A 25,303-nucleotide genomic window follows, 5' to 3' on the forward strand; every position below is an offset into this window, starting at 1 on the left:
CTATTAAATCGCAGGGAAATGTTCTGGATCTACACCCTTAGATCTCTCAATTCCATGGGTATGAACATTAACTGGGAGCTGATTTTATTTTAAATCAAGTCTTTAATGCACAGTACCAATATATCTGCGTCCTTCATCGTTAGTTTTGGGATAGCAAGGATTTCCTATTATTGATGTTCATATGTACATTACCCATTAGATATCAGAATCATTCGCCTTTTTAGGTATCCTCATCGTGACATTTCATTTGCAGCTTGTGTATAGTCATTTATGAGCAAACATATCTCAACATAATTTATTTACACATATAAGATTATTATTTTTCTTTGAGAATTATTGTGTGTAGGGTTTGTATGATGTATTCTTATATATAAAAAATTCTGACATATTTGATATACCATAAGAACTTTCATCAGATCCAATAGCATCGATTCAATATACAAAAATTAGAATTAAGACATATCTGGGCAATTGTTTTTATCCTATGTACATTACTGTGTTATACACACAAAATAGTTCATTCACATATATATTTTCTTTTAATGTTGTGTATATTCATGTTATTTTGACCTCCGACCGGGGGAGCCGCTGCGATATCTCATGTACCGTCACCTGCTGAGCTGGTTTCCGGTTATGCCGCTGATGTGTCGTTGTGCACACTGTGCCACTTCCGGTGCAGATCTCTACTTAAGCAGACAAGACCCCATAAGGACAGCCACTCTTTGCTAAAGCGCTGTAAAGTTTGAATCGCGTCAGAGTTTGCCTGCCCCATATTGCATTCCATGTTGCCACGAGTTCAATACATTTCTTTTTTTATATATTTTTGTGCTTAGCCCCTTCATTTTTGCAGTGCACTGCTGAAAGTAATGCAGTTCAGCTCCGGTTACCCCCTGCTTGAATACTACGTAAAATATTTTTAAAAATACATGGCGATCTTCATTACCTTAGTGGCTAACCCCTAAGGTAATAAAGGCGTTAAACAGCAGTATGTGGTTTGTCGATGGTAAAGGGGGTGAAGGTTGCAGTTTCCCCATGGTGGGAGGTTAGGCCCCCTGGGTGGGTAGCGGGAGGGGTTAACCCTTTCAACACCTTAGCGGTAGTAACCCGTGAAGGTAATTTAACCCTTTAATCACCTTAGCGGTTAACCACTAAGGTAATGAAGCTAGGCTGTTATTTTATTTTTTATCTAGGATTGAAGCAGGGGGTCTCCGGATCTGAAATGAATTTGATTCAGCTCCAGAGACACTCGACTTCAATTCTATGTAGTAAAAATAAAAGAAACTCTGTCTCATGCAAATTGCGAATCCGATCTCACCACCCTTTAGTTGATGATAAAGCGAGTATTTAACCCACGATTTGCATCTTGGAGCTTTGTGAATAGCAGTTACTGGCAAAAAATACAAGTTTCAGCATTTATTGAGCTAGTAAGAATGCTAACGATCATTGAAAAGCCATTTACAAGCTATTTTGACATGTTGTGGAAGCTTTGTGAAGGCATGCAAGATTGCTTGTGAAGTGCACTTAAAAAGTGTTAAGTGTCTAATAGAAGTTTAGTGAATAGGCCCTTAACCATATTGTGTCTGGTTTGCAGGCACTACTAGCTTCACGTTGTTGAATCAGGGACCATGCCCAAACGGATGAGTCCAAAAGGATAGAAAAGCTGTCTCTGAATGGGTTTTCTGATGCTTTTCTTCCTTGTAGTAGGCTTACCTGTAAATACTGGGCATTACAGCAGGCAACGGCCCTAGGGAAACATCCATGTTAACAATGGATTGTATGCTTAAAGTGATGCACCAAATGTGCTAAATTGCATTTTGTTACCCAGAATCCTTGTTTGCAATGTACGCATTGCAATGTGCATAAGCATGGATGAGCAACAGGCGGCACGGGGGGCAAATGCAGCCCTCTTGTGTTTCACCTGCGGCCCCCGACCGCTAGCCACTCCTTCTCTCCCCTATGCAGAGGGAGTGGGAATATTGCTGGTGTGGATAGTAGCTTCTTGCTACTTGCTCATCTGCTTGGGTTCCATGCTCATCACTAGTTCCAAGTGTATGAAGAGGAGTGATTCTGTAGTCATCAGTGTGCCGACATTAAGAGCTGACTTGAGATGGAGGGGAGAAGCTCATACTTATGTCTTCAATGCCCCTATGTCTGTGCACTATGTGGGTAATTTAATAATTCATTGTGAAAGGTGATTGTGTCCAAGCAGTTAACAGTGATAAATCCTATATGCTACAAAAATAAAGACAGGCAGGTTAGCTACTAATAACTTTGCAGCCAGCGCTGATGCCCATAATGAGTATATTGTGTGTACCAAACCTGGATAACATGCATTTCTTTAAACCTGAAATGGAATGTACAAGCTGCAGACTCCCATCTCTCTGTGTTATTCTGTGTCCTGCTGACACTACACGGCATTCCTCTAACATTATGTTCATACAGTTAGTACTGGGCCATCAACTTTCCATTTTAAGTGTTATCTAAACTACACTTTAGCTAGGTTAATAGATTCATTTTTGGAATCTCATCCTTACACGGTGAAGGTTGCTGCAGTTCAGCAGTTCTAGTTTTACTGTCTCATTTTGATACCAGGCGTCGCAAGGAATAAGTGATCATGTTTTTGCCTCCCCAAAGGCCAATATAGCCAGCGAAACATGAGTATAATGAGGTTACAGCAGCGGCACCACTTACTCTGTCCAAAATTGCATTTAAAAAAAGAACCAAAAAAAAGTTATGATTTTTTTTTTTTTTTTTTTTACATCTGTTCATAGTTTTGAAAAGAAAAGGTGAAGTATCGGTTGCTGGTCATATTAAAGATGGCTGCCACTACACAATTGTTTTGCAATGCCTATAACCATTGTTTGAACTTCTATTAAAAAAAGTTGGGGTATTGTGCTTCATTCCAGGAGATGCTAATTCTGTAAAATTAGGGAGATAATTACGTTTGCTATATTTATAAGTATGAACAAAATAGCATTGCTTGCTTCCACAGCACTAAAATAGGTGTGTGCATATATTAGTGAAAGTGTGGTTTTGCTTCCGATAACCAGGAGTAATTGGCAAAAGTTACACCACTGCAGCTCACTCCCCGCCTCCTCTTGAGGGTGCCCTGGAGACCCCTTAGAAATGTGCGCCCAGGATTCCACCCTAGAGGCGGCTGCATGACTGCCTCTGAAGTGTAATTGTAAAGCGCTTTGGAATTAAAATTGCTATATAGATACAAGGTGTAATAACTTCCTACTGCTCGTTCAGCAGTGGAGAGACAGAATTATTGCAGTCTCTTCTACATTGCTCTTTTGGGTCCTGTGCTGAGAAGGTCAGATTCGTAGTGTTACTTTGACTCCTTCAGTGCTAGAAGGATCCATCCAGTAGATCTAAAAGGAAGAAAATCGCAGACATGTCACCACTCACTGATTGATTGACAATGAGCCTCAGTGATTTGGGATGTTTAGCATTAACATCTCATAGTCTGCAACAGAGTCTAGCCAGGGCCGCAGACAGATTTCCCAGGACTAGAGTTACGTCCGTCGCACCCTGTCCCAGCGGTATTGCCAGCCCCCCCCCATTTCACACCTCACGAGTCCCCTCTATTTCCCACCCTCTTCCCATGTATTTCTCTCCCCTCTGTCTCACTCCCTCTTCCTCAATAACACCCCCTCCGTCTCACTCCCTCTTCCTCAATAACCCCCCTCCAACCACGCATGTATTCCTCTCCCCTGAGTCTCACTCTTACACCCTCTTTTCCTCAATTACACACTCCCTCCTTCTCCTTCTCTCCCATTCTCACTAAATCCCCTCCCCCCACAAAATACATATAACCCCACTCCCCCAGTACATTTTTAAACGCCCTCACTCCCCCCAATATTTTTTTAAAAGACCCGACTCCCCCAATACATATTAACAAGTCCACAACGTCCTCCAATACATATTAAAAAGCCCACAACTCCCCCCTATACATATAGTATTAAAAAGCCCACCACTCCCCAAATACATATTAAAAAGCCCCCCACTTCCCCAATACATATTAAAAAGTCAACCACTCCCCCAATACATTTTAAAAAGCCCCCCACACCCCTAATACATATCAACAAGTCCCCCACTCCCCTAATACATATTAAAAAAAACTCCCCACAATACATATTAAAAAGACCCCCATTTCCCCAATAAATATTAAAAAGCTCCAACTACCCCAATATATTTTTAAAAGCCCCCAATCCATTTTAAAAAGCCCCCACTCCCTCAATTTATTTTTAAAAGACCCTGATCCCCACCCCATTACATTTTTAAAAGCCCCCCACTCTCCCCAATACATATTAAAAAGCCCACAACTCCCCAATACATACAGTATTAAAAACGCCAGCACTCCACAAATACATATTAAAAAGCCTACCACTCACCCAATAAATATTAAAAGCCCCCACTCCCCCCAATACATATTAAAAAGCTCCTCCACTCCCCCAATACATATTAAAAAATCCCCCACTCCCCATAATACATACATTAAAAAGCCCACCACTCCCCCAATACATATTAACAAGGCCCACACTCCCCCAATACATATTAAAAAGCTTCCCCACTCCCCCAATACATATTAACAAGGTCCACACTCCCCCAATACATATTAAAAAGCTCCCCCACTCTCCCAATACATATTAAAAAATCCCCCACTCCCCATAGTACATATATTAAAAAGCCCACCACTCCCCCCAATACATATTAACAAGGCCTACATTCCCCCAAGACATATTAAAAAGCCCCCCACTCCCTCAATACATTTTAAAAAGCCCCCCACAGCCCCAATACATATAAATAAGACCCCCACTCTCCGAATACATATTAAAAAGCTCCCACTCCCCCCAATTTTTTTTTTAAAAACCACACCCTCAATACATTTTAATAAGACCCCCACTCCCCCAATACATATAAACAAGACCTCCCACTCCCCGATACATATTAAAAGGCCCCCCACTCCCCCAATACATATTTAAAAGCCCCCCGATCTCCCCAATACATATTAAAAAGCCTCCAACTCCCCCAATACATATTAAGAAGCCCCCACTCCTACAATACATATTAAGAAGCCCCCACTCCCCCAATACATATTAAAAAGCCCACAACTCCCCCAATACATACAGTATTAAAAAGCCCACCACTCCACAAATACATATTAAAAGGCCCCCACTCCCCCTAATTCATATATTAAAAAGCCCACCACTCCCCCAATACATATTAAATAGCCCCCCTCCCCTAATACATTTTAAAAAGGCCCCCACACCCTCAATACATATAAACAAGATCCCCACTCTCCCAATACATTTTTAAAGACCCCACCCCCATGCATATAAACAAGACCCCCAATACATATTAAAAAGCCCCCCACTCCCCAAATATATATTAAAAAGCCCCCCACTCCCCCCAATACATCTTTAAAAGCCCCCACACCCCCAATACATATTAAAAAGCCCCCACTCCCCCAATCCATTTTTAAAGTCCCCCCCAATACACATAATCAAGGCCCCCACTCCCTCAAAACATATTAAAAAGCCCCCCACTTCCATAATACATGTTAAAAAGCCCCCCACTCTCTCCAATACATATTAAAAAGCCCCCCACTCCACCTAATACATTTTAAAAAGCCCACCATTCCCCCGATACATATTAAAAAGCCCCCCACTCCCCAATACATATTACAAAGCCCCCCGCTCCCAATACATATTAAAAAGGCCCCTCACTACCCCAATACATATTAAAAAGCCCCCTACACCCCAATACATATTAAAAAGCCCCCCAAACCCCAATACATTTTAAAAAGCCCCCCACTCATTACATTTTTAAAAGACCCCCATTACATTTTAAGAACCCCCACTCCCCCCAATACATATTAAAAAGCCACCCACTCCCCCCAATACATATTAAAAAGCCCCCACTCCCTCAATACATTTTAAAAAGCCCCCCACACACCCAATACATATAAACAAGACCCCCACCCCTCCAATAAATTTTATAAAGTCCTCACTCCCCCAATACATATTAAAAAGCCCTCCATTTCCTCAATACATGTTAAAAAGCCCCCCACTCCCTGAATACGTTTTACAAAGCCCCCCACTCCTCCAATATATTTTAAAAAGCCTCCCACTCCCCCAATACATTTTTGAAAGACCCCCACCCCCAATACATTTTTAAAAGACACCCACCCCCCAATACATATAAATAAGACCCCCACACCTTAATACATATTAAAAAGTCCCCCACCCCCAATACATTAAAAAGCCCCCCACTCCCCGAATACATGTTTAAAAGCCCCCACTCCCCAATGCATATTCAAAAGCCCCCCACTCCCCCAATACATTCTAAAATGCCCCCCACTACCTCAATATGTTTTACAAAGACCCCCACACCCCCAATACATTTTTAAAAGACCCCCCCAATACATATAAACAAGACCCCACTCCCCCAATACATTTTTTTTTTTTTTAAACAGACTTACCTTGTTGATGGTCTGCTGGAAGGTCCCGGGGGTGGGGGAGGGGGCACAGAGGATCGAGGACGGCCAGGGCGGCTGCAGAGGAGCCACACCGGCCGAGCCTTGGCACACGCACGGTGCCAGCCAGGCCGTTACTGTGCGTGCGGATGGAAAGATAAAAAACATATATATTTTTGTATATATTGTCCAATATTCTCCAGTGGAGAACTTCTCCGTTTCTCGGATCGCCCGGGGAAGAGACAACCAAAAAAGTATAAGATACAGAGGGGTATAATTTGATTTGAAGTATATGTATGTATATATTTACTTATTTTTGCCATTGGTCATTCATTGTGTATTTTTATAATGTAATATTTGCCCGTCAGTAGTGTCGCACCATTCCTCCCCAGCATCCCCCCTCCCCCCCCCCCACACACACACACACAGACACACACAGACACACACACACACACACACACACACACACACACACACACACACACACAACTGTTGGAAAACTTAATAAAAAACTTAAATATAATAAAAAGCATTGTTTTTTTCTGACATGGCACCGATAGTGACAAGTGACTGGTGGGGCCCAGGCCACCGGACTCACTGGGCCCGAGACATCATTACTGGCTATGCCCCCCTGTTGGTCGGCCCTGAATCTAGCTGTTAGAAGGCAACACTTTTCCATGAAATCTTATTTGTTGGTCGTGAAACCCCTTTAACCACTCTGATAATGCGCCCCTAGATTTTGGGCTGAGGGTAATAGCAGTTCCTACTGGGAATCTAATGAGTTTATACCACAGACACAATACCATGTAGCAGTTACTGTACGTTGGTGCAGTTTTAGGGCACGTCATCATTTTTGGCAATTGTAATAATTACATTAAAGATAGTGGGCACAGTGTGGATGTTTGCAGAACTGAGAAGTTCCCACGGTATTATTCTATTTCTTCACTTTCCCAGCTCTGAAAGTAAAAAATATATAAAATCGGACTGTTGCTTACAGCTTACAGCTCTGTTGAATGCTCCAGTGCTTTAGCGTAAGTTATTTTATCATATTTAACAGTTCTGTTAACATGTTCACTTTCATTTGTAACATTATGGATAAAGATGTTTCATTTAACAGGGAGTCCTACAGAGATCTGTGGGGAGAGAATTATATATTGGTATTATTTATTTACATTGTAAACAAGGGGAGGGGGAGAGAGTTGGGAGACTCTGCTCAGCAATAGCTTTGAGGTAGAAACTAGAAGTGGTGCTATCAGGGATGAGGGCATGTAGTGTAATGGAAAGAAAGAATCCCTATAGATGCACACACTGATTGTCAGTCAAAATAATAAAGTTTTATTGATATATAGAAAACATACACTGATTAAACCTAAAGCAGCGCTAACCCCAGACAACTAAATGGACATAATATCCATGTAATTACTACCAGATAATCCTGTAGGTAATCATACACCGGACACTACGTTCTACGTTCTATGTTCTATTATAGGTGATACACACCTTATAACCACCTATAGACTACAAGTGGTCTGTCCTGGTGGTGTGGAGTCAGTCACTTCACGCATAACATATATTGTGCCACTGAGACTGAATAGCCAGGGTCCGGCTGTGTATAATTGGTGAGCCAATGCGTGTTACTTGTCTACAGTATAATAGACCACTATTGCAAGTGACTCACAACTTATAACCACCTATAGATTAAGTGGTCTGTGGTTATCTACTAGACAGTATACAATCTATGTAGAAGGTGTATATATGTGGACACAATGAGTGTCAGCTATAGCAAATGAATAAGGGGTTAATATATGTGTAGATCGCTGGGATGCCACACCATGTGTCGTGTAGCAGCTGCGTGTTACCTCATATGCCTCCTGGTAGGGGAGACACCGGGCACTCAACACACGTGAAGTCGGCTGATGAGCGTCTGATGCGGCTTAATACACACTTCACATTCAAGGCGTACTAATGCAGAACCCTTAGCCTTGCTAGTGGGATCCTTGTAGGGCCCACATCAAAGTTAGCTCTAATCTAGGTAGTAGCAAGTGTTGTACTAAGAGTGACCGGACAACTAGTTTGTCCGTCGCGCTGCTGACGTCACGCTGACGTCATACCCGACGCGCGTTTAATTCCTGCTTGGAACTTCTTCGCCCTACAAGGATCCCACTAGCAAGGCTAAGGGTTCTGCATTAGTACGCCTTGAATGTGAAGTGTGTATTAAGCCGCATCAGACGCTCATCAGCCGACTTCACGTGTGTTGAGTGCCCGGTGTCTCCCCTACCAGGAGGCATATGAGGTAACACGCAGCTGCTGCACGACACATGGTGTGGCATCCCAGCGATCTACACATATATTAACCCCTTATTCATTTGCTATAGCTGACACTCATTGTGTCCACATATATACACCTTCTACATAGATTGTATACTGTCTAGTAGATAACCACAGACCAATTAGTCTATAGGTGGTTATAAGGTGTGAGTCACTTGCAATAGTGGTCTATTATACTGTGGACAAGTAACACGCATTGGCTCACCAATTATACACAGCCGGACCCTGGCTATTCAATCTCAGTGGCACTATATATATTATTCGTGAAGTGACTGACTCCACACCACCAGTACAGACCACTTGTAGTCTATAGGTGTATAAGGTGTGTATCACCTATAATAGGACTTAGAACGTAGTGTCCGGTGTATGATTACCCTACAGGATTATCTGGCAGTAATTACATGGATATTATGTCCATTTAGTGTCTGGGGTTAGCACTGCTTTAGGTTTTAATCAGTTTATGTTTTCTATATATCAATAAAACTTTATTATTTTGACTGACAATCAGTGTGTGCATCTATAGGGATTCTTTCTTTCCATTACATTATTTATTTACAGCTATAGTATGGAGATAGTAGCTGGCATACGCATTACTTTAACCCCTCTGCTGTTATGATTCGCAGCAGATAGATGTTCAATGATTTTGTGAAGTTATCTTTCTATTTTTTCCAGCTATGTGTTTGTGTTCTTGAGCAGTCTGTTTCTGCAAAAAATAATAATACAATTATGCTTAACCCTTTCATTGATGGAAGGGACCCATACAGCCCATGATTCTCCAGCAGGGAAGAGGTTAATATTCACAGCAAATCCTCCCAGTCAGAAGTAGTATGAAAGGTTTATGTTAATGTTTCCCTTGTATCCACTACTTTCAGTGTGGCCTGATACCGTAGGTGTCACTAAAATGTTACGTTGCCATCCCGAACTGGAGAAGTCACAGTCTCCCTCAGCTTCCCACCAAAGGAGAATATTTTCTATTGGTATTCGGGCTGAGGGCAGGTTTGAGTCAAGTGTCTGCAATAAACATTAACTTCATCTCCTGCTGTGTACCAAGGGTGAAAGGGCCACTTATCAGTATTTTCTTTAAGATCTACAAGGGTATATAATATAAATAGCTTCTTACAACTGGTCCACAATATGCATTTAATTATCCTCTTCAGAAATGAGAGGCTCAATTAAGCTCATTGGGATATGAACCTGTGGTGGACCTCAGCTCTGCACAGACACTGTATCACACAACCGTAATGCCTTTAATACCAGAGCTACAATATCTATCAGAATGCTTAATATCCGTCATGTTTTTCATACTTTTTTTATTGATAAAAACTACACAAAAGCTATAACTGATCATGATAATTTAAAAAAAAACAATATTATACGTTCTCTTGTGATTTTATAACTGTCATACAGACAAGTCAATACAATCCAATTAATTTTATATCTGGGAATTGCAAGCCTGGGAATTTGTGTGTCTGGGTAAAAGGTACAGGCTAAAAACATGTCCGTTTCCTGAGCCTGAATCTCAGATCTCTATGGTTCTCAACATCTGGTGCGTTACCTCTTTCATTGAGGTTGGCCTTTTCTAATGCTCCAACCTGAAGCTGATGGTCTGGTAAAAAGCAACCCCCTTTAGCAGGGAAACAGGGAAGAAAACACAGTTCAAATAGACCCACTGGATTGGTCAACATGAAACATGAAGCATCCCCTACCCAAGCCCACGCAGTCTCTCCCTTTTGGTTCATCTTTATTGGAACCATGCAATGTGCAGGGGAAAAAAAAATCAAATATACAAGCAGATCATTCCTCTCCTGTATGCAGCTGGAGTGAAACCAATCTGATTTATAAATCCTTTATGTGTATCCTGTTTTTTTTTTTGTTTGTTTTTTCCGTCTGTGGGTTTTAGATAATCATTTCTGTTTAAAGCCAAGAAAGCCCCGCTGTTCCCAAAGCTTCTTTTTCTGCGTTTCCACAAGCAAAACTCTTCACGTTACTCTGTGTTTCAGTTTTGTTCCTTGATTTTTGCGGGAGCATTTATTTTCTAAAGGGGATCCCCATCTATTATCCGTGTCCCCTTCCTCTTCATCCTGGTGCACATCCATAAATGAGCCACCTGACACTATTGGTTTGGTATTCTTTCAATATATATGGCAGGTGCTGCTGAGCGAGCTATAGTGGCGATGTAGCTCTGGTCCCTACTGAGCTCTAAGTTGGTGGTTTCTCTCTGCTCTCTAGATGTGCCGTCAAAGCCCTTATTTACAAGGAGTGACTTGTGTGTCTGGCAATATCCGACCATGGGTTGATCATAGCTGTAGTATGGCAGAGTCTTGATGTGTCGTGGAACCTAGGCATGGAAGAAAGAGATAAAGAAATGTGTTAGATACATCTCATTTCCAGTAGATGCTCTGCAATCAGAAGAACATAGAAACTTATGGCAGATAAGAACCACTTGGTCATTCTGCCCATCTTCCTATCTGCTGTGAAACCACAGAATCTATGAGATAATCTGCTTTCCTTCATATTTAGAATATTCCTTTGCATGGCTGATGACGGGGGGAAAGCTGGGACAAGTGTCATGGGCTCGGTGGCTGCGGGGAGCCCGGTCAGCCAGCGCTGGAAGTTGGGACTGAACAGAGGTTGGACCCAACTTCTGCGTCAAGCTGCCAGACGTCTGGTTGCCTTTGGGCTCCGGCTCCCCCCAGCTGCTGCTGGCCTCCTGTTGGGCCTGCATCTCTCTCCCACGCCGGGCGCCTGTCTCTCCGAGCGGTGGAAGCCGGAAGCTGGGCCCAACTTTCAGCGTGAGAGAGGGAAGCATGCATCAGGTGAAAGGTGAGAGCTGGGGTTTCAGAGCTTGAGAGTGAGTGATGAAAAGAAGGGGGTAAGAATGAGAGACGGAGAGGACAAATACATAGGAAAAGGGAGGGGGATAGAGGAGGGGGCTTGCGAGATGTGAAAGGGGGGGGGCTCGCACAACCACCGACACAGGTGGGGGGGAGGGGGCCACAATCGAAAATCTGTTGGCGGCCATGTCCCTTTGTACAGTACAGTATATCCCAAGCAGCCTTAAATTTCTATTTTCTATTAACATCCACATCCTATGTTGAGAAGCTATTCAATTAATGCATTCACTTTTAAATTACAATTTCAGAGGAGCTGCAGAAAAAGACTCACAATGTTGATTTCACCATGATATGTAAGAAAAAGGGTGGTATAAGCAAATTTAAGATAATTTCTAAAATAAATATAAAAAAATCAATGTAAGATGGAGGGGGGCTTTAAGTTGTTAAAAACAATATGACCTTTTGTGATAGGGGGTGGTGTATTTACTCAAGAGTCTCAGCTGTAAAATATGAACAAAACCAGTGCAAAAAATCAGTACCAGAATTATTAAAGGAAAATAATCCCATTGAAAGAAGATGAAGACATTCCTTTGATTAATCTGGTGCAAATATTTGGTTTTACCCCTGGTGACTTTAGCAAATAACCCCCAATGTGTGATATGCACTACAGTAAGTATGTGATATTCTGGATGACACTGGGATGTGTCCTGCTATCATTGTATTTAGTGTTGGTTTCATCTGTAGCTTTCTCAGAGAACTAACACTCATCACCCTCACGATGCAGAGAAACGTGACGAACCTCAGCCTAATAAACACGCTCTTGTTTCATTTTTGTGAGATGTGAAGGACTCGGTGCATCCGCAAGAGGTGGTTGATTACGTTAATGAATAAGAAACTGTCTGTGTATTGAATTAAGAGGTGACTCCATTAACTATGATTACATTAGCTGAGCTTCAGGCATTTGGTGTGGTTTTGGACTAATGGGCCAAATTAATTAGCTGGAATTAACCCATTCACTGACAGATGGCTTTATATCTGTAGCTATGTTGCAGTGATCTTAATCTTCATGAACAAGTGATCATGTGTAAACTTAAAGCTTTCTCTCCTATAGAGAATATTGAATTTAATGGCAAGCACCACCTCTTGCATAAGTCAGGAGTCAGCTGTGGTTGGTTTATGATGTCATATTTGACTTTGGAAGAATCAGAGAGGCTGTAATGCATTGAGATTCCCTACTAGTCCTGCTGGCTACAGCGTCTCATGGAACAGTACAGACTTTTCCTCTCTCTTTCTTCTTTATCTTGCATGGCAACATTGGTCAGGTTTGCACTGGCCCAGGAGAAGAAGAAATGAGCAGGTTGATCAAGGATCCTCAAGACACTTCATCCTCTCTCATAAATGACATCATTCTGATTTGTTCATTAAAGTGGCATAGAAATGATCATGCATAAGCAGCTAATTACTTCAATGTATTATATGTAGATGGACGTGTGATCAACACCACAAAGTGTAGTCTGGAGCTGATCCACAAACATCAACAAAAATGGGAAGCTCAATATTCTCTATCCACCAACAAATTTCTAAATGCATGTAATTGTGTATGTGTGTGTATATATATATATATATATATATATATATATATATATATATATATATATATATATATATATAGTTATAACAGTATAAACTAAATCTGTATATAGTACCAAGAAGAATATTATGGATATATCAGTGTAACTTTCTCTTTAACTCCGTGTTGGTGCTCCTTCTGCTGCTGTTTTTCATGGGGTGACCACTCCATTTGGAAATATATAGAGAAAAATAAGAAAAAACAGCGTAAGAAGGATTCTATGTGCGCTAGTATTCGCTGCAATAACAGTGATTGCACTATCCAGATATATATTAAATCTTCAATAGGGTCATGCTCATTTGACTGTGTTCTCAACACTCCGGCCTTGTGTGTTGCGGCTCAGCGTTTCCATGAAGATGTCATCGTCACTCATCCAAAATTCTCCTGCAGTCCTTCGCTTCTTTCGTCCCTTCCTCAGAGCTTGTCTGTTCCATGCGATTCAATTCATCCCTTCATGAAACGCATTGGAATTGAATTGCATGGAACAAAAACTCTGAGGGAGAGACCAAAGGACACACGATGCACAAGGACAGACTGTTGAGAGCGCAGGCAAATGAGCATGGACCAAAATACCCTATGGGAGCTTTAATATACAGCAAAATATGGTTAGTTCAAACAGGGTTAGTGCAAAGAACACAATTTTGAGTAAAACTACTGCACTTAGAGAAAAACAAGAAAACTCTGGGGAAAAAAGGATTCTATGTATTCAATTACTGTACTTCCATTACCTTTAATAAGTGATAATGTACATTTCACTCAAGAACAGAGCCACAAGAACGGTGACTATACAGTATCGATCATTTTCATTTAGATATACACACACATACACGCGCACATGCATTAAAAAAAAGTAAATGTAACAAAAAAGTTGATGGTACACATTAGTATCAATACACAATCCCTGCTACAAATGTAAATGAGAGAAAACGTGTATATTTCATGCAGTGCAGCCAAAAGCTTTCTTGGGGCCCAGAACAAGAGCCACTGTAAGGCTGCGGCCAGGGTGAATGAGAGCGCACTGGTGCTCGACGCTCATTTTGCTCCAGCAATTTGTGTCCTGTTAGTTGCACGGGGGCGTGTTGGGTGGTGCGCCGTGACGTCACGGAGCTGGTTCGCCCTCATTGGGCAAACCGCTCACGTGATGCATCAGCGAGCAGCAAAATCAAATTTGACTGTCTCGGCAAGCAGCAAGCTCACGAACACGTGTGCGCACCCGCAACCTGGAAAGGCGCATTCAGAATGATCACTCTGATCGCGCTAAGCACAAGTGCGCGTGTGTGCTTCGCTTCACCCTGGCCGCAGCCTAATTATCTGAAACTGCTTTTCATAATACGTTTGGCAGCCTCCATTATCCCAACTGACCTGTTCCAGTCCTACCCTTCCCTTATTCCCCCTTTTCCTGCAATCACATAGCTTTTCCCTGCGTCCCAGCAGCAAGGCGAATCAATAAAATGACTGTTATCTGAGTTAGAATTGGATGATGTCGGCATAAACGGGCTCTCATTCCAAGGTGGCAATTTGCAGAAATCATTTTTTTTCGCCACATTAAATTCAGTAAACTGGAAGGTTGTCACCAGAATGTGTTTTGTATCATTGTGCAACAAAGCCAACAGCTATTTATCTAAAGGTAATCACAGGCTTCCTGTATGGACACAGATACACACAGCCAAATACATAGAACACCTTTTTGGCATTTCCAGAACACCCCAGGACCGGTGAGAAAGGGGGACATGACGGGAGGGTGAGGTACTTTTAATAGGAAAGGGTTAAGTGGGTGATAAGTTGATTAGGGAAGGCAAACAAGAGGGGAGGGAATAAAAGAGGTTTAAAAACAGGTATGTGATTGCTGAAACATGGACTCAAGTAGCTGTTGGGATGTGCGGACCAGGCCTAGCATTATGCCTCCAAAGTGTCCAGTAACACTGGCTGAGGAACGGATGGAAAATCCACGAGGGGAGCAAGCAAGTTCCAGCATTGAATAGGGGTCAGTGGTCACCCAATAGGGTGCAGCAGCTATCATTAGCAGCAGCAGAAGGTGCGGCCACAAGCAACGCAGCGGTAGTTCCAGCAGCACTGAGCCAGGCTGTGGCAGAAGCTGATGGGGACTCAGAGGGCGGGTGGCAGGGACAGGGTTGGGCTATTAGGGCAAATTGGATGGAGGTTCAGAGCAAGGGGGAAGCGTAGGAAAGGAGGGAATAATGCGAGTGGACATAGTATATCTATGGGGTTGCTGGGGAGTCGGTGGCCACAGTGTGGATACCAAGATAGGCTGTCATTACAGATAGTGGGGAGGTTGCAGATGTGGGGGCTGTCTAGGTGGAGGGGCACATTTGGCAGCATCTGGGGAGCAAGATAAGCGGAATGACAGGGAATACAGAGATGGCATTGTCAGATATTCGTTATAGGGAATCGTATGCAGTGAGGGTCAAGTCCTTTGGGAATGTATCTCCCAGTAGTAAAAAGAGATAAGGGCTGGGGAGTACCTTGAAATTTGGACACTATTGTCAGGTTATAAGGACTTGATGGTGAAGGTGGAGGCTAGGGAGTGAGAAGAGGGAGGATAAGGGAGAAGCAGGTGCCACGGACATTTGGCAACTGGCTGGCGAGCTTGGTCATGGAGAAATCACTGCATCTGTGCTAAGATTTGTTCAAGTATTTAGATATGATGTGGTTAGTGTTTAAGACTTTGGTGGGTGCTGCCTGATGACGGTACAATTAGGAGTTCAGACAGAAGATGGCATTCATTAGAGAGCCACAATAGGGTTTAAGAATATGGATCTGTGGCTTTAGCTTATGACTCCTCAGCGTTCGCCGTCTTTCTCGTGGGGTCAGCAGCCTGGGGCACATTGGGCAGTCAGCCAGTTCAGCTAGAGGAATGTGCTGGATGTATAATGAGGGGAGATGTAAATGGGGAGTGTCATGTAGGTTTAGGCATGTCGGTTCTGGTTGCGCAGGTAGTCACTTCCTGCAGAGATATTCTAAGAACGGAAAAGCCACAGGGCTTTTCGGGACGGATGCCAGTAGAAGGATGTTGATGCCGGTGAGTGCCATCGTGATGGAGAGACGACTAAGCTGCTTTCCTTGAGGAAGGAGGTGGGAATTTTGCAGGCTGGGTTTTTGGATACCCTTTGTGGTATCCTCCAAGGGAGGAGAGCAAAGAATTTGTGGTCTGTAGTGCAGCATTAGGAAGTGGTAAGGGCAAAGTTGGAGGAGGTAAAATTAGGCCAAATGGCTTGCCCCTTTGTTGTTCCCCCCATTTCATAACTTGAGGGTTATCCCATTAGAGGCGGTGCTCAAGAAATTACCCGATTCACCACTTTTCACATCCGGAAGTGGAAGCCCGTAAACTCTGATATTGACAAGGATCTCTGCAGTGTAACATATGCATCATACTGTACAACAGAGTGGCACTGTTGGCGATGAGGTGTAGTTCTGAGGCGTTGATGATGAAGGTAGATGTAGCGTCTGCTTTCCAGTTTTTGCGAATTCATGCGGCATGCTTTCACTTGCTGGGCTGTGAGTTCAAGGGTAAGTTTTCTTTTTTGTAGATTGCTATTAACTAATGGGATGTTCGAAATCTTGTTATCTTTAGCTTTTTAGGGTGTTTTTGGATTGGGTTGTGGGCTAAATTTCAGGTAAAGAGGGCGTATTACTTGCATGACTTTTTGTTTGTTGGGCCTGGAGTGTCACGCTGCACTCACCACAAACAGGACTAGACCGTGGGGCTGAGGTGGGGATGTATATAACCGCCGACCTACAACCACGGAGCCGGGTCCAGAGTGCGTAGTCAGAGTCGTGACGCTGGGTCAGGGTAGGAGAGTTCAGGTATGTCGTGGTACTTGCCGTGGTCTGGGGTTGGAGAGAGAAGAATGGTCGATATCCATAAGCCGTGATCAGGGAGAGAGCAGAATGGTCGATATCCGTAAACCGTGGTCAGGAGAGGAGAGAGCAGGAATTCAAAGACAAGCTGAAGTTCAGGATTTGAGAAGAGACGGGTCCGGGTACAAGCAAGGGTCATGGCACAGGTTCAGACAAGGCACTGGAACAGACAGACAGACTTCAAGCAGCGAGCACAGCACCTTAGTTTATAAACCATAAATCTTAGTTTATGCTCAGAAAAGTGCAAAGGAAACAGGAAGGCATTTAAAGGGGAAAGCACCAATCAGGAGGGGTAGACAGAATTACATCACCGGATAGCAGGAGACTAATAGGAGGAGTCCGGATTGGACTAAGGTGAGAGGCAGCCAATGATCCTCCTCTGATTGGTTGTTGTGCGGCGTGCACACGTAGGTGGCACGGAGCAGGCACTTCATTGATAGACGTGGATGCAGCACGACCACGCCGGGGGCACGCCTCCGCGGATGCGCTCCTCCGCGCACATGGAGGTTGAGTTGCGCGCGCACCGCTGACGTCATCGAGTGACGTGTCCGAGGGGCGGGGCCTAGCGGCGATCCTCACATGGAGGTTCTGGACTTTGTGAATTTTTAGTAGGCTGTTTGAGAGAATGGCAAAAGATTTGGGGATTCTGCTGGCAAGGGTTACATAGTTACATAGTAAATGAGGTTGGAAAAAAGACATACGGCCATCAAGTTCAACCAATGCTAAATTTAGACGACAGATACTTTATCCTATATTTGTACTTAAAGTATATTAATCCAGAGGAAGGCAAACAAATAAACCCCAGTAAAATATAATCTAATGAAATCTCATAAGGGGACAAATACATTCTTTCCTGACTCCAAATATTGTCAATCAAATTACTCCCTGGATCAACATAATTCCAAAGTTTACTTATTTGGTACACTCACAACTTAAGCCCAACCTGAAAAAAATCAATTTATGACAACTCTCTGTTCTCTATCCTTCAAGTAGTTTTCGATGAAAGTGCAAATATTTTTATGTGTCCAATTTTCTTTATTTTGTACACTAAACTCTTGTGTGGAACCGTATCAAAAGCCTTTGTAAAATCTAAGTAGACCACTTCAACTGCATTACCTTTGTCTAAATTCCTACTTATCTAATAAAAGAAACTAATAAGGTTAGTTCGCCAGGACCTATCCTTCATAAATCTGACTATTACTAATAATTTTGTTTTCTATTAGGTATTCCGGAATAGTATCCCGTACTAAACCTTCAAGTAACTTCCCCACTATTGATGTCAGAGTTACAGGTCTGTAATTCCCCGATTGTGATCTAGCTCCCTTTTGAAATGTAGGCACCACGGCTGCTTTACACAAATCTTGTGGTACTGAGCCTGTGGAAATTGAGTCCTTGAATATTAAATATAATGGTTTGGCTATTACTGAGCTTAACTCCTTGAGAACTCTTGGATGTATGCATCGGGGCCAGGTGCTTTATTTACTTTAATTTTATCAAGCCGCCTATGAACTTCTTCCCCAATTAACCAAGTGCTCGTTAAAATAGAGGTTGTGGCTCATGCAGCACTACTATTGATTCTTCCATGGTAAATACAGAGGTAACGAATTTGGTTAATACCTCTGCTTTTTACTTACTGTATGTCCAATACCATCTCACACTGAAAGGGTCCTACATTTTCTTATCTTATTTTTTTGTTATTATGGTACTTAAGAACTTTTTAGGGTTGATCTTACTTTCTATGAAATCCTTTTTTCGATATCAATTTTTGCTAATTTGATTGCCCTTTTGCAACTTTTGCTACATTCCTTATAATTCTAATATGATGTCTCCGTCCCTTCTGACTTTAAGAATCTAAACGCCTGCCTCTTCTTTTCCATTTCCACCCCTACCTGTTTATTTAGCCACATTGGTTTAGACTTGTCTCTTTTATATTTATTACCCAAGGGTATACACTGATGAATGTGCTGTTGTAACAATGTTTTAAAGACTGCCCATTTATCTTCCACATTTGTCCTTGAAAAAACATTAGCCCAATTTATTCCTTTTAGATTAGTCCTCAGTCTATTTAAATCTGCCATTCTAAAGTGTAAAGTCTTTGTTGAACCCAAGTAATATGGTTTTTGATCATTTATTTCAAATGAGACCATCACTCTTACCCAAATGTTCCCGGACTTGAATATTTGTTATTACTTCTGTGATGGTAGGGGCAGCCAGCCTCACATAATAAAGGTGAAGCCTGGCTGGGTGCCCCAAATCCATGTATAATTGCTGACTATGTGAGGCTCATTTTGACATGTACAGTATGTTATGTATTTTGTGTAACCTCTTCCAGTAGAGAGCTACATCACTATGTAATATCTGGAAGGGGGAAACTGTGTGTCTTGGGGAAATGGAATTATACAAAAACACTTTTATTCTCTGTGTTAGTGTTTTTCCCGCACAGTTAGTAAGCCAGCAATGTCCTTTATGTTTCTAGTATTTCTCTGTGTGCAGAGACAGGAATTCACGTAGCTGGGCTGCATACGGAGTAATACCAGTTCGTGGCAGAGCTTGGGAGCGGCTTGAGTACCAAGACATTGGTGAGAGGAAAAGGGCTGTGACTCAGGTCCGGGAACTGGTTCTCGACAGTGCAGAGCCTTTGACGCTGGGGCGCCAACCGCGCAGGGGGTATGGGGCTGGCCAGGGGAACCATTGCCAGGTCTCATCCCGGTAGGCATGATTCCCATTGGCCTTTTGAAATTTCCCACTCCCAGTAGCTCACTCCCCGATGGGCGGTCAAGGGTCCCTAGGCCGGTCCCATCATCTGATTGGTGCAGCCAGACGAGCCCTCATCCTCCGATTGGCTGCACCATAACAAACTGTGCTCTGATTGGTCGGCGACCTCTGCTCCAGCAAAAAGATAGGAGACCGAGGCCTATGTAAGAGGCACGGATGATCAGAGTACGAGTAGATCCTGGAGTTGATCTTGGAGCGTAGACCGGAGACCGTGACTTCCCAACTGGCGGGCTATTAGAAAGTGCTACTTGTCGGATAGCACTGAGAAGACGGAGAAAAAGCTGTTCAGGGCAAGCCTACAGAAGCAGGCCCCTGCAACTAGTTGAGGATAGATTCTTCCACCTCAGGCCCCAGTTGGTGAGTGTTATACTGTGATTGTGTTATTTGTGTGTTTGCTGGCTTGCCAGAATAAACTTTTGTTTATTCTACTACTGTGTCCTGTCTGGGGATAGTGATACCCGTGTGAAAAGTTCTCATCTCCCGTGACAACTTCTACATGGTTTGATATTACCAAATCCAGTATTGCCCCTCTCCTGGTTGGTTCCTCAATAATTTGTGTCAAGTAATTGTCTTTAAGTACCCCCAAAAACCTGTTTCCTTTCGTTATAATTCTAATCTCATTGCTCCAGTCTATGTCTGCATAATTAAAATCAGCCATTATGCAAACATGACCTAGTTTGGATGTATTCTCCATTTGCAAAATTATTTTGGCTTCCTCAATCTCAGATATTTGGTGGGTTTATAGCATATTCCTACAAACATTTTCTTTGTACTTTTATCTCCACTGCTAATTTCTATCCACAAGGTCTCTACATTTTCTGGTTTAATCAGGTAAACATACTCCACCACCTCTTCTATTTGCTCGATCCTTCCGAAAAAGGAAATAACACTTTAAATTAACTACCAAGTCATGAGTTTCATCCCACCATGTTTCAGTAATGCCTATGATATCATACTGCTCCCTTGTAGCTATTAACTCAAGCTCACCCATTTTATCTGTCAGGCTTCTTCCATTAGCAAACATGATTTTTTTTCAGTGTGTACTAATATCTGTTTCTGCATTTCTATGCCAATTAGGTTTAGTCTTTAGAAGTTTTCTAGTATTATCTGTATTTAATATGTATTTAATACTTGCCCTCATTCTACCTGCATGACCTCTTGCGATTTCCCCATCCCTATTTATTCTATTTAGTTTGTTATCTGTTTTTTGTCCCTCCACCCTAATTTAAAATCTCCTCCAACCTTTTTAACATTCTTCCACCTAGCAGAGAAGATCCCTCTTCATTGAGGTGCAATCCGTCCCTACCATAAAGATAGCACTTCTGAGAAAATGAGTTCTAGTGCTCTAAAAACTCTTCTTCCTACAGCACTTTCTTAGCCATGCATTAACCTTCCTAATTTCTGACTGTCTCCCTGGGGTAGCGCATGGCACTGCTAATATTTCAGAAAATACTATCTTGCCAAAACCGCCGGGTAAGTCCCAATCCCTCCCAACAATCAGTCTACCCGATCCGCAATGTGCCGAACTCTAATACCCGGGCGACACCAAACTGTTTGGTTCATGTGGTCATGGCAACAGATTGCCTATCCACCTTCCTAATAATGGAGTCCCCTACCACAACAATCTTTCTTGGACTCTGAGTATCACGAGTCTCCTCTGTGCTAGAGGAACTTTTCTCCTGGCTGCTAGAGGAATCAGTCTCCCCCAGCCTTGCTATTCATTTCGACACTCCCAATATCTTCACTCAATATGACAAATCTATTGGGATGGGTCAGCACAGAACTGGCCTGCTTTCCACTTCCCCTTCTAACTGCTAACCAGCTACCTACCTGTTCCTCACTCACAGCTCCACCATCTGCACCACTAGTCCCAGCCAGGGCCTGCTCAGTGAGCAATAAACTCCTTTCAAGATTTTCAATGTCCCTCAATATTGCAAGTCTCCTTTTCAGATCAGCAATCTGAGAATCTAAAGAGACCACCTGCTCACACTTCTTACAGCGGTATGCTCCCTGGAACAGCTGCTCCAAGTGCACATACATGTGCCAAGATGTGCATTGAGTGGCATTCTCAATCCTGCTCATTGTTGCAACTATGGAGTTATAAGTACTAAAAATGAACTGTACTTCAATATACTATACCTTGTTTAACCCCTTCCTTGTTAAAACTCTTTCAAAGTTAGTTCCCCGTCCCACAGGGGATCTAAGTTGTTGAATCCTCAATGGTGCACTGAACATGGGAGAGTACCTTGCCCACTTCATGGACTCCCCAGCCACATGCCCATTTTGTGGAACAAGGGAGTCCGTGTTCCACATTTATTTTAGTTGCGCCAGACTGTAGCCCCTCTTGTCACTCTTGAGGGGCCTCCCCCTGCTGTTCTGGTTGCACTTCTCCCTGCATTTTTTTATTTTTGGGTGCCCAGTTTCCCGAAACAATAGGGTCAGGGACCTCACCAACCTGCTCCTGGCATTAGCAAAACTGGCTATAAATAAGTCCAGGAAGCAGCTAATCTGCCTCGTCTCCTGAGTGAGCAGGAGTGTAAAAAACAGACAGAGAGATGCACACAGAGAGACTGTTTTTCCTCTGAGAAGGGGGAGAGACAGAGGTCTCCCCAGCAAGAGGAAGCTGGATGATACAGTCCCCTAAGCTTGCTGGCTGGTGGTCGCAGAGTCTGCGGGGACTGCCTGGGTTGTTAACCCCAGGAATAAGGAAGGATGTGAGACTGCGCTGAAGCAGGGGATGTCCTATCCTTAACATTGGACTTACAGAGGAGAGATTTTCTGAGCTCTCGTGGGGCTGAGCTCCCCTAAGAATGAAGGACACACACTGAAGTGGGGACGTCCGGTCAATAACCTTGAAACTACAGAGGTGGGATTCTCTGAACTCTCGCAGGGTCCAGAGGGAACTACCTGGAGACTGTGTATGTTTAGATATAATAGCACCTGTTTTGGCATGGGAACCAGCTTAGCTTGCCATCCAGTTAGAAAGGGCTGGCGCTGTTGTTTAGTTAGACTCCTGACAGGACCAGGTGTTATTTGTATGATTTGTTTTGACTTAAAGGGACGGTGGGCCTGTTGGTGTATAATTTAACCCTGTAAATAAACCCTGTGTAGAGAAATACCATGTTTCTGTCCTTATTCTGGGACTAAAAGATACTGCAACGTGGTGTGGGCATCACACCATTTCATTCGAATTTCTAAGACAGTCATGGATGATTTGTTAGTATGGAAGAACTATGAGGCTGCAACCTGATTTATTGAATGCAGGGATTGAGTTTTTCACAGATTTGTCAGGATCTTGGGTTTTGGCACATATTTCCAGGGCAGATGGTGTGTCGAAAGGTGGCCGCAGGAGGGGTTCAAAGGGGGCCTGGTCAGAAACCTAACAGTTCTGGAGGTGTTCCTAGTTGTGGTAGCAGTAGAACTGGAGGATAAGAGAGTGCTGTTTTGCTCAGACAATATGGGTGTGGTGACAGCTATCAACAGGCTGACAGAAAATTCACCGCCATTAATCCGGCTGTTGCGAAGATTAGATTTACTCTGTTTATCAAGGAACACAATCTTTAGGGTGAACTATGTCCCGGGGGTAGATAATTTTATTGCTGACTCTATGTCTCATTCTAAGATCAACATGTTCTGGAACTTGGTTCCGGGAACTGAGGCAGGGGAGGGGAGTGTGTTCCCAGATCATCTGTGGTGCTTGGGTTTAGAAAAGCCTTGAGAAGCCAGGCTCCAGTGACCTGGAATGCTTATGTGAGGGCATGGAAGGAATGACAAAGGTTTCAGGAGAGTCTGGTTGAAGGGCACGAGGAAGTTGGGCATGATGGTAGCTTATCTGTCTATATTCTCATAAGGGTCATTTAGTTCAATTGTTTGGCCAAATAATTTTATGCCTACACCCATGTCACGGTATGGCCCGTCTGTAGGTCCTAACACTCTCAGTCTATTAAAAACAGTTCTCCCTCCATAAGAGATGGTATGAGAGCTTTTTGCAGGTGCAGCAGTGTTAGGACCTATAGATGGGCCATACTGTGACATGGTTGTAGACTCAAAATACTTTGGCCAAACAATTGAACTCAATAACCATTGCTTATGAGAAGATAAACATATAAGTATTTAACTATGTCAAGTTAGATGTAGCACTAGGCCTTTTGTCTTTTGTTCCAGAAGACGCAATGGGACTATTTCCTTGGGGGGGGGGGGGGAAACTGTATTGGATTTTTCAATCAGTGTTACCCCAATTTTGCACCAGGGAGACTTTGATAAATAACGGAGCATAGATATCACTATCATAGAAACTTTAGTGAATACCCAGTTTCGTAATTAACACCGGTATTCATTACGCACTGATGAGGGGTATCACACCCGATCTGGTGTTAACTTCCATTGTTTTGAATGGTGCGACACCCTGCATCGGAAGTCCATGAACTTGCCCCTAAAAGAAGTATGGAAATACACATCAATACTATTATAGTTGAACAAGATTAGAGCCGAGCCGGGGTCCCGTCGAGTTAAATCATGCTGCAGTAATGCTGCAGTATTCTCAGCTCTTAGAACCTCCCTCTGGTTACAAGGATACTTACCGCCAAAGTTACCAGTACTATTTTAAAAGGGGATTTGAATTGCCATCAAATAGGAAGCCGCAATTGATGATGGTGTGGCTTCCTATTGGCTTGAGATTTGGCAGACATTTTGTTTTCCCTGCAGGGAGATTTAAACTCTATAATTTCACCAGTAAGTATCTTGGAAACAGATGGATCACTGATCCTGAAAATAGCACGGTTCAGGTACGGGACAAATCAAGTAAAATAGAAACGGGCGGGGGGGGGGGGAGGGGGTTGGGGGAAAGGCTTCAAAAAAAAATTAGTAGTGGGGATTGCTACTTTAAGTACATCTGTAGCAGGCGGCTTTATTGTTCCCTTTTGGTGGGGTATAATGTGATATTCTACACTAACATGGTCATTGAATCCTGTGGCAACCCTTTGATATTCTGTGTTCGAACAGGCTATGGTGTATTACTACGGGAATAATGCAGCCTGCTACATCTGTTCTATAACAAAGGCAGATCAATCGGAATACACAGATGTCAAAGGTTTAACTTCCTCCTTTTCGCAAGGAGCTACAGCACAGCACACAGAGCAATGCATGACAGGCCTCTTCGGCAGCACATGCGTTAAAATCCAGGGAGGGAGATGGAGTGGATGTGAAAGGAGAACAACAGTGTTGGTGAATAACTTATCTTAGACATCGGATGACATATACCCCTGCCTGTCATACTCCGAGCTAGTGGAGTGTATTCCGAATTGATTGTGACATGAAGAAAATTAAAAGTCCACTCTCCTTCTAAATAAACCTCTTCTGTGCAGCCAAACTCGCTTT

The 25,303-nt window shown here is 43.0% G+C and overlaps 1 protein-coding gene and 1 long non-coding RNA gene across 3 annotated transcripts in view; both read right to left on the reverse strand.

Moving 5' to 3' along the window:
- Positions 1-200: 200 nt before the first annotated feature.
- LOC142494497 (uncharacterized) lies at positions 201-8,540 on the reverse strand. Its single transcript, XR_012801487.1, has 3 exons — positions 8,341-8,540; positions 6,488-6,618; positions 201-3,374 (listed from the first exon to the last, which is right to left on the reverse strand). It is a non-coding gene; the product is annotated as an uncharacterized LOC142494497 (long non-coding RNA).
- Positions 8,541-10,109: 1,569 nt separating this feature from the next.
- LOC142495595 (leucine-rich repeat transmembrane neuronal protein 4-like) overlaps positions 10,110-25,303 on the reverse strand; it is a 493,265-nt gene continuing 478,071 nt past the window's right edge. Inside the window, exon 3 of one of the 2 annotated variants that reach the window (XM_075601280.1) lies at positions 10,110-11,147. In XM_075601280.1, the coding sequence (XP_075457395.1) occupies positions 10,923-11,147 (225 nt within the window). In that variant the 3' untranslated portion in view covers positions 10,110-10,922. The remainder of the gene's footprint in view (positions 11,148-25,303) is intronic. The other variant, XM_075601281.1, reaches the window with a different exon arrangement.

The sequence above is a fragment of the Ascaphus truei genome, chromosome 5 (genome assembly GCF_040206685.1).
Source record: "Ascaphus truei isolate aAscTru1 chromosome 5, aAscTru1.hap1, whole genome shotgun sequence".
In the NCBI taxonomy this organism is placed as follows: domain Eukaryota; kingdom Metazoa; phylum Chordata; class Amphibia; order Anura; family Ascaphidae; genus Ascaphus; species Ascaphus truei.